General features: G+C 52.0%; 3 protein-coding genes across 3 annotated transcripts in view; 1 reads left to right on the forward strand and 2 right to left on the reverse strand.

The window, feature by feature from the left end:
• Positions 1–3283, reverse strand: part of CSUI_002153 (duf803 domain-containing protein) — a 13542-nt gene extending 10259 nt beyond the window's left edge. Inside the window, exons 1-2 of the mRNA XM_068062355.1 lie at positions 1733–3283; positions 778–891 (exon numbers count right to left, since the gene is read on the reverse strand). Coding sequence (XP_067925673.1) covers positions 778–891; positions 1733–2423 — 805 coding nt within the window. The 5' untranslated portion in view covers positions 2424–3283. The remainder of the gene's footprint in view (positions 1–777; positions 892–1732) is intronic.
• A 1868-nt stretch (positions 3284–5151) lies between these two features.
• On the forward strand, positions 5152–6527 carry CSUI_002154 (uncharacterized protein; the record flags this gene model as incomplete). The annotated part of the gene is made up of 1 exon (XM_068062356.1): positions 5152–6527. A coding segment is annotated over exon 1 (798 nt), but the record flags the coding sequence as incomplete, so codon positions are not given.
• A 1030-nt stretch (positions 6528–7557) lies between these two features.
• Positions 7558–8724, reverse strand: CSUI_002155 (uncharacterized protein). The gene has a single exon (XM_068062357.1). The coding sequence runs from the start codon at positions 8654–8656 to the stop codon at positions 8438–8440; it is 219 nt and encodes a 72-aa protein (XP_067925675.1). The 5' UTR covers positions 8657–8724; the 3' UTR covers positions 7558–8437.
• Positions 8725–9443: the final 719 nt, after the last annotated feature.

A 9443-nucleotide genomic window follows, 5' to 3' on the forward strand; every position in this document is an offset into this window, starting at 1 on the left:
GAAAAAGAAGGAAAGAAAGAGAAACACATGTAAGAAAGATGGAGAGAAAGCAAGAAAGACATATGCAAGAAAGAAAGAATGGAGATGTCAAGGGGGGGAGGGAGAAAAAAAGAAGAAAGCGACGAATAGACAAGGGAATGAACAGGAGAAAGAGAAAGATGAGGACGAGAAATGAACAGATAAACTAGGATTGAAATAAAGGACGAGATTTCTCTTTTATGGAAGACAGAAAAGAAAATCGATTGATGGATTTACAGTCTCGAGACGCCCTTCTTCTTCTTTCTTTGTGTGTCTATATCAGTCTTATGTAGCTATGTCGAACCGCATGCAAGTCTGATATTTCATATATTTACATATATATATATAGATGGATAGATGGATAGTGTATCTATACATGTGTATATATATATCTATATCTATATATATATGTATGCGGGACAACAGGTGAGAAAAAATATATGTATGTATGTATGAATATGTGCGTATGTATGATTAAGTACGTACGAACATGGATGTACGAATGTACGAAATGTAAAGATGTATGAATATGTATGAATACGTGTATATATATGTATGATTTCCCGTATCCTTTCCATTGTACCCGTAACGAACTCTATCACTATATATATGATGTAAGACTCCTCTAAGCATCGAAAGACTCATCCTGATTTGCATTCCAGAAGTACAGATTGATATAGGGTCTATTCATAACACATTCAAGATTGACTAATGAGATGTCGAGAAAGAGTTTTGAAAGGCTGAGCCGCCTCGATAGACTTACAGCTGCAGTGACAGCATTAGCGATAAGTCCTATGGAGTTCATCGGGGCCAGAACACTTGCCGGAGCGAAAGCAAGGGCGACCACATGCATAAGAGCTCCGAAGGTGTAGGCTAGAGCAAAGAGAAACATGAAAGAACAGACGGATACGCATGTATTCGTAGAGAAGTTCATATAGATGCAGACATGAAAAGAAAAAGAGATTCTTTGCCTCTGAAGTTTAGGGTTCTTCTGTCCTAATCGACTATCGTCGGAAATCAGGTGTGTACGCGTGTGTATATGTCTGTAGATGGGAATACGTAGATATGTGTGGTATATGCGTCCGAGGTACATGTATGTGTGCGTGAAAGAGGAGACAGGTAGAGGAGTACAAAAGAGGTATCTTTGGTGTGGAAGCAGATTTTTAACATGTATCCGTGTAATATTTCTCAGATACTTCCTATCACGCCCGTCACACACGATTAACATGACTAAGAAAAGATGTCGTACCCGGATTCGGGAGCGACAGCAGGTGTATGTACACCCGACACCAACACTCGCCTCAAGTATCACTCGTACAGAATAGAGAGAAGCCGTAACGGAGAGAGAGAGATTCTTATATACCTGTGATTACATAAATGCATGTGTCTATACAGCATGACTATTTAAATTCGTATGTACAGAGAAACCTTTGTCTAACTATACATATAATAAGGACTACTTTAGGAATGTGATATACTAGAAAGACCGAGAATAGAAAAGGCTACGACATCAACAATCTGCCCCTTCTTCTTCCCTTCCATAGACACGAACTACAGAAAATCTGACCGCTCTATGTACACCGGAGACGCATACAGTTACACCCACAAGACCATGAATACCCCAGTACGATGTATACACATATAAGTAATGAGTGACCCGCAGATTTCACCGCTTAGAGACAGGAGAGATGAGCCAAGGCGTGTAGTAGCATACCTGCGAATCCAGCAATCCACATGGGCTCACACATCAGTGAAGTAGACGTTTTGCTTTTCTCCGCTTCAAGATGAAGCCCCACCTTCATCATCGTACTTCCACCGGCCATCATGACACTTCCTATGAGAGTTAGAAAGACACCTATGAAGAGACTCGTCCCTCCCCCGACATTAAGAAGTTCTTCAAGGGCCTGCGGGAGATCCTCTGTTGCTCGTAGCCTTCTGGGAGGCGGCGCGAGTGATAGAGGTAGAACACCTTCAGGCGCAGAAGAGGCATGTGCCAATGAAGTCATGCTCGGGAGCGAGAGGAGAAAGAGGGACCCGAGAATAGAAAGCAATAAAGAAACGAGAAGATGGAGACGGAGACGACAAAAAAGAGAAACGGAGGCAACCGAAGATGAATGGAAAGGAGCTTGTCCCTTAAGAGGTGACGTAAGGTGTCCCGATTGGACTGTATAAAGTTGTTTTACTTCGGAAGGTGACATCAGTCGGGTGTGTTGATCCATGGGAGTTTGCAGTGAGTGGGTTGATGGTGTAGGTGTCGAGTCTGTTGGAGGAGAATTTGGACGATGTAGGGGGGGCGAATTCTCTGTCTTAGTGTCAGACTCGTTGCGTAGCGGAGACGCGAAAACCGCTTGAGAAGAGGGAAAGGGGTTCCCCTTCCTCGTCTTGAGCCGGCGTGGAGGCCCCATGTCTGAGCTGAGAAAGAGAGGAGACACGAAGTTGTGTGTGTTTCTGGTCGTTATCGATTACTTAGAACGACTTGGAGTTTTACCGGAGGAGAAGAGCGGCAGAACTCTTTTGTAGAGACGATTGACACCTGAGGAACAAGCCGGAACGGGTCTGTCCGGCAAGGAAGGTAATACGGGTGGAAAGAGTCCGAGTAGGGTTTTTCTTTTCTAAAGGATATGAGCCTACCACGGAAGAGTGTGTGTAAAGTCCAAGTCCTCTCTATCCCTCTTAAGCACAACCGTAGCGACTGGACGGAGTTGCCCGCTTCCTTAGAGCAACACCAACGTCAGAAGGGGAACAGAAGCAAACCCCATGACCGAAACCCTTTAATAGACAAGCTAAGAAAGGAAAACTAGATCAGCGAAACGCTGACGAAAAAAATTGACGCTCAACCAAGCAGACATGGCCATTCCAGTGGATCATCTTGTCTTCTTCCTCCCATTGACACGGCCGAGTGCCGCGTCTTGTCGCACGCGGGTGGAACGCTGACGACACGTATAGCTGTGTAGGAGATGGAGGGAGATTTCACGAGGAACAAGTGAAAGAGTTAGACAAAAGAACGTACTACGGTTTTACCGCAGAAAAGGAAAGTGACTACATGCACGGGGCCAAGGACTTTAGCGACCGTGTGGTCAGCTGGAACAAGGCATCCGTCCTCCGCTGTAGTCCCAAAAGTGAGTGCTTAGCCAGCAACAAGATAACTCGTTCTGCATCTTATGAGTAGATAACCTTCATCTAAATGAAAAGAGGTGTTCTTAAACAAGATCGATTCCGTGGAAAAGCGACTACTTGAGGCAGAGGAGGCATGTAAAAAATCAACACCAGAAACTCAAGCCCGCTTCACTTACCGTGAGCAACGTTGCAGCCAGCAGGTGCAACACCGTATGAGTTTGGAAGCAGCTGGCGCCTTCCGCTGCAGAAGCGCTGCGGGGAAGCCTAGTCCATATGCGGGTTCACTGTAGCTGTCGGCACAACACCCTCATGGTGAAACCCTCATTTGTCTCTGCTACAAAGGTTTTCCAGGGCTAAGTGGACGGGGAGAAACCTCTGCTCAAGAGCAGCCACTCAGTTAAACATCGGAAGAGGAGCGGACGGTTCAAGGACTACGGGCGATGCCGCAACTAGAGCTAGTAGCACCCGTACCTTGTCCCCCACTGGTGCCGGCAGCACTCAACACACACATTCCGATTCGAAATTTTCTCCATCAGGCTGACTGTCGGTCAGGACTTCCGATAGAACTGGGTTGAAATCGCCTCTCTCCGTGATGCTTGCGGGCCGGGCTGGAGGAAGTGGAACGTTCTCTTGACAATCCCGTTCAAACTCCGATGCCGCATTGCCGCGGGTTGCGGCTGCTTTCGGACTGAAAAGAGGTTCGACGCGAGCCGGTCACAAAAATGTCCTGCACTGGGCAGCGCGACAGGGATAAAAGAGCGCTCGACACGGTGGTCTCGCGTGGCATTCTACCTAGTCAGTTCATTACCGAGTGTCAACAGCCTGAACTGGGGGGGGGCCAGAGTAAACAGATACGCTGAAGGCATTAGGATGTCCGCCCGAGAACCCGGGTAGAGCTACCGTGCCTTCGCGAACGTCCGTACCGATACACCGAGGCGACGAGACTGCCAATTGCACGCGTAAAACTCATTAGTCGCTCGCGAGCTTCGCTGTTTGTGGCCACCCTGTAATCGAGGGAGAAATTTCGAGCGACTGTAATGTTCTGCACAAAGCTGAAAGTATCTGGAGGGTTGTGCACTCGCGCTCCGTCTGTGCCAAAGAAACTACACGGGCAGTCTCAACCGCCGCGACGGTCATTTCTGTATCGTACAACCGAACACATGGCAGGTCCAGGTCCTTCTGCAGTGCAGCTATCACACGTAAGATCTCCATGAGTCCTTGAAGACTCTGCGTGAAATGCACACTTGCCTAATCTGACTCACTGAGCTGGTAAGCTACCCGTTTGGAATGCAGTGAGGTACAGTGGCCCGGTCAGTGGCCAGGAGCTGGGCAGCACCCGGAGTGTGCGGACACCCGACCTCGGAGCGTCCATAATGGCCACGGGACGAACGACTGTAGCTGAGCAGTCAGGCTACGCGGTGCGTCGAGTTCCGAGTACGGGACATGGCGAGTGACGGCGAGCGAGAGACATCATTTGTTGAGAAGAAGCCTTACCGACCTAGGTCACCCTATGCGCTACCAGGGGAAACACTTGTTACAGTTCCCATAGATCGTTAGGGAGTCGAATGACATGCTCCTAGGCTAGCCGGCTGTTGCCGGGGCTGAGAGCGAGATTTTAGCCCCGACTATCTGAGATCCGTGTGCGCGACTCAAAAACCTTCGTCCAGCGCAGCTGCTTTGTCACTGGGTGTGCTAGTAAAACCGCCCGCAGCATTTCATAGGACGAAAAGATCAGTGATCGGGCTGCACGCAGGCAGCACAGTTCGCGGGGGTTGCCGGCAGGCGCGCCTAAACACAGTCCTCTCTCTTTGAAGTCCCTTACGTGCAAAAAAGCATAGCCGTTGGACCGTGGCACTTCACTAAGTCCCCCAGAAAGGTCCGGGTCCCCTAGTTCGCCAAAACTGGGGAGAAAACTGAAGTGCAGTTTCTGACTTGGCTCATTGGGCATGACGGTCATCTCCGTAAGCCCCACTCTCGGACGATGCCCGGGCGTCTGCCCCTGCCATCACTGTTTCTGCATGCGAGCGAGTCTCGGCCGCAGGCTCCGGGGCGAGTTACAGCCCCATTCAAGGTTCCTTATCTTCTCCCTCCTCGCCAGCAGAAACGGGTTTCGATTTTCTTTCGTATGCAGCGTCCGTCGATGCTGCTGTCCACTGGTTGCGGTGGTCTTTTCTGTACATTTCACCCATCTGACGGCATGTCCTTCACGCTTCGCGCCGACGTAGGCGACAAAGGGGTCAAGAAAGGAGTAAGTTTTTATTGCAGAATCCGAACTGTTCAAGTTTAGCGCGGGGTTCATAGCTTAGGACGCTTTCAGTTTCATAGTCGCGTCCAATCGGCCTAGGTACTCCACGGGTGTCTTCGTACTTTGGACGAGTGATTCACGGGGCACAGCCGGAGTCCGGCTGTCGCTGTCTTGTTCCTCGTACTGTCCGATCCACCTAAGCAAATGCCCGTTATCCCGTCCGTCTGATAGTTTGTTTGTGAAGTGGCGAGAAGGCTGCAGAAACCTTCACTCTCCACGTATATACAGTTCCGTCGCTTGCGTGACGGCTGCTGCCTCTTCCCCACGTTCCACACCGTCTACTGCGAAATGCTGTCTTTGCGTCCTGCTTGGGTAGGGGGCATTTTTTTATGCTTCTACTTGCTCATTGCTCATGCACATACAGCCGATGAAGAGAGGAATGTGCTGAACAGCCTATCCATCGGCGATACGACGCGGACGAGGTCTGACCCCGAGCAGGGCCCGTCAGATCTAGGCGAGCGTGGCCGACATGAGGTCGAAAGAGACGACGAAGCTTTTTTGTACAATAGAAAAACAAGCCGTCCCGATGGAGGAAGATCTCCCTCCGCATCCTCCTTCAGTCAACCAGCGGACTCGGCTCCGCTTCCGACCGAAGATGTTCCTACCGATACCCCGGGGAGGAAAGGGGGGTCCCCCGAGCGTGGGGGGCCTTTGACCATGACAAACAAGGGGCCCGGGCGACACAGAACCCGAGCAACACTGAAGAGAGTTAAAGTGATAGCGTTGTTCACAACGATCGCTGCCTCTCTTTTCGTTCTACGTTACATACGCAAATGTATTTTTGGAAGGAGAGAAGGAAGTGATTCAACTGCCTCTCTGGGCGGTAGTGCCGTTAGCCGCAGGTTGGCAGCTGGAGGCGAGGGTGACAAGGATCCCTGCAAACGTCCACCGCGTCCTGACAAATCCCAGTCCAAAGATGAAGAGGAGAAGCTACATCTGATCGTTCTGCATATCCCCCGAAGTGGCATGGGCGCCGGTGCATCATCTGGTAGGTCTGGATCGCGGGGTGAAAGGCAGCCCACCCGAAGAGGAGAAGAGACAGGCGGAACTCATACTGGTCCGAGCACACCAACCACTCCTTTGCCTGCGGACCTGCAGGAAATCCTTTTTCAAATGATCCGTTTTGCCCAAGAACGGCACCGTCATGCCTCTCAGTCGGAGGCTGCCGGTCCCCCACGTCGACCCTCACCTGCTGATAACCCTCGACCCCGGCCTGGTGGTCCCTCTCAACCGGGACGTGCTCCTTCCCAGCAAAGAACGCCCGCTGATCCTTACGCGCGCCCGTCTGCACGTTCCCCTGCACAGCAGCCTAGTCATTTGCGCCAGCCTTCCCCTGTTCATTTGCCTCACCCCCATGGTCCTGGTGTGGAGTCCCGGGTTGAGCCGTCTGCCCCCCCTCTCCCAACAGAGGCACCTGCTGCACATCGGGTGCCCGCTGGCATGCAACACGGCTACTTGGGTTCGCATCAAGCAGGGCCTCCCTTTCCCTTTCAGCAACCGGGGCATCCTTATACTACGGGCCCGAGGCGTCCTCCTCCACCTTACCCAGGGCCTCCTTCTGCCCATCACCCATCGGGGGCTGCTCCTCTGAGCCATGGACCGGCGGCTGCTCCTCTGAGCCATGGACCAGCGGCTGCTCCTCTCAGCCATGGACCGGGGGCTGCTCCTCTCAGCCATGGATCGGGGACTGCTCCTCTCAGCCATGGATCAGGGGCTGCTCCTCTGAGCCATGGACCAGCGGCTGCTCCTCTCAGCCATGGACCGGGGGCTGCTCCTCTCAGCCATGGACCAGGGGCTGCTCCTCTCAGCCATGGACCGGGGGCTGCTCCTTTGAGCCATGGATCGGGGACTGCTCCTCTCAGCCATGGACCGGCGGCTGTTCCTCTGAGCCATGGACCGGGGGCTGCTCCTCCCCGTGGTCCCTCGAGGCAAGGTCCTCTCAGCTTCCATCTAGGGCATTCTCCTCCGCATCACCTACTAGGGCCGGCTCATCACCCTGCTGTCCCTGAGTCCCTTCCCCAATCATCTGTTCCTTCCGTGACAGACTCCATCGACCCCAGCATATTCAGGGAAACACTGGTTGAGATGATTCATGATGCCGTGGAGAGGTCTTCAGAGGGAGAAAGAAGTTCAAGAGGAGACCGGGGGCGCGGTCCCCTGGGCGAATCTGCTTGGCTTGAAATGCTTTTAACAAGACTAGATAATCACATCGCCGTGCACGGGCCTGGGAGACCACGTCCTGGTGGAGGCGAACCGAGACGACCGGGTGACCAAGCAATGGGACCCCCTGGCAGGTCAAGCACGGCAGAAGGCGCCTGGGCAGGACCTGAACCGCGTCCCCCCCTCGTGCCGCCGCAAGGCCCCGCCGGCGCTAGCGAGCACCCCGTACCGTCCTTTCCTCCTTTGGCAGCCTCCATTGACCCCGAACTGTACAGGCAACAACTGCTTACAATGATCTACGAGATGGTGCACGGACAGGGAGAGAAAAATCCGAGTGTTGGTGCGGAGGCCCGGCTCGCAGACCTTCTACACCAACTGGAAATACTAAATCAACAAAGCCCTTTACCCGGATCCGAATCACAACGTGAGCCGGCGACGGGGCCTGGGGAGACGGAACATGGTATGAGCGCGGCTCCAGAGAAGCTTAGGGTGCCGGAGGAGACGAATGATGTCTCCGAGGAGGAAGGGGAATCGGATGACTTTGAAGTTTTGAGTCCCCCTCAATCCTTGCTGAGTGCTGAGTGGGAGTCAGGGGTGACAGGTGTGCAAGAACATTGGAATCTTCTTCGACGACAAACGCCAGCACAGAAGGAGAAAGGAACCTCACCGAAGACGCAGAAAAAAGAACCAGGTGTTCCTCCGATTCCTCAGGACGTGAAGGGACCTGAGAGAACCCCGTCACCTGGCGGCGGGCTGGAATCAAGGGCTGGGGCACTTCAATCTACACTTGGATCTGAAGAAGGAGAACCATCAGGAGCTCTTGAGTGGGAAGTGCTCCTAGAAAACGGAATTGAATCCGAGCTCTTGATACAGTCTATGGCTTCTTATTACATGGAGGAGGAGAAAGACGAGGACTAATGCCGTGGAGACGAGCATGCCGAAGCGGGATCGTTGAAATGTGTATGCTTGGACGGTGTAGCAGGTAGTGAAGTAACCAGATTCAGAGGAGCAGGGGGATGTCCAGGAAAGTGACGTACACTTCTTTGACAGACACATTTGTCAAGTGGATACCTTTGAAGAGTAAGGCGACAGATTCTTCCTACCCCGGCTCGTTATCACAAAACATAAACGTATGTATACATATATATATATATAGGTGCCTCAGTCAGTTACACGCTTGTGTACGCATATATTCCTCCCGCATGCCACAGTCCCCCTTCCGTATCACAGACCCCCGCGGCGGCTACTCTATCACGAGGAGGCAGACTATGTTGCTCTAAGGAACCTGGGGTGACTTGAAATGACAAAAGTTTCTTTTTTTTCTAGAAAACTTCGCGGGGGTTTTTCCAATTTTTTTTGCGACATGGTTGACGAAGCAGGAATATCGGAGGGCAGAAGAGACCACCCACTCTTTCTGCCGCCTGATCACCTGCCCCTGCCTCGTCAGGAGTGTTGCGTTCATTGATTTATTTCGTTATGGAACTTGACCGAACGCTTTGATAACCAACGATGGCTGATCAAGAAGAAACAACTCACCAAGATGCCGCTTTTTCCGAACGGCCAGACACTGATAAGGCGCACTCCTGTCTGCTCGAAGGAACTCAAGCACTCCATGGTGTAGATAGATGATCGGCTAGACACCGATCGTTGCCTGACATCACTATCAGAGTTGAAAGCCACAAGGCAACCTGCAGGCGTTCTTTCGACGTCCGTCTTACTAGCGATGACAGGCTTGCTACCGTTCTCTGGCTAGGGCAAAGATTCTGCCTGGTGACAGCCCTGTAAGAGACTGCCGCATTCCCGTATTCTTTGGAAACGGTCAGGCACGGCAGTATCTTCTACG

Source organism: Cystoisospora suis, assembly GCF_002600585.1.
Source record: "Cystoisospora suis strain Wien I chromosome Unknown contig_896, whole genome shotgun sequence".
Taxonomy (NCBI): Eukaryota; Apicomplexa; class Conoidasida; order Eucoccidiorida; family Sarcocystidae; genus Cystoisospora; species Cystoisospora suis.

Excerpts from the sequence above, each read along its gene's own strand:
- CSUI_002155 (XM_068062357.1), bottom strand. The coding sequence starts at position 8,656 with ATGTGTCTGTCAAAGAAGTGTACGTCACTTTCCTGGACATCCCCCTGC.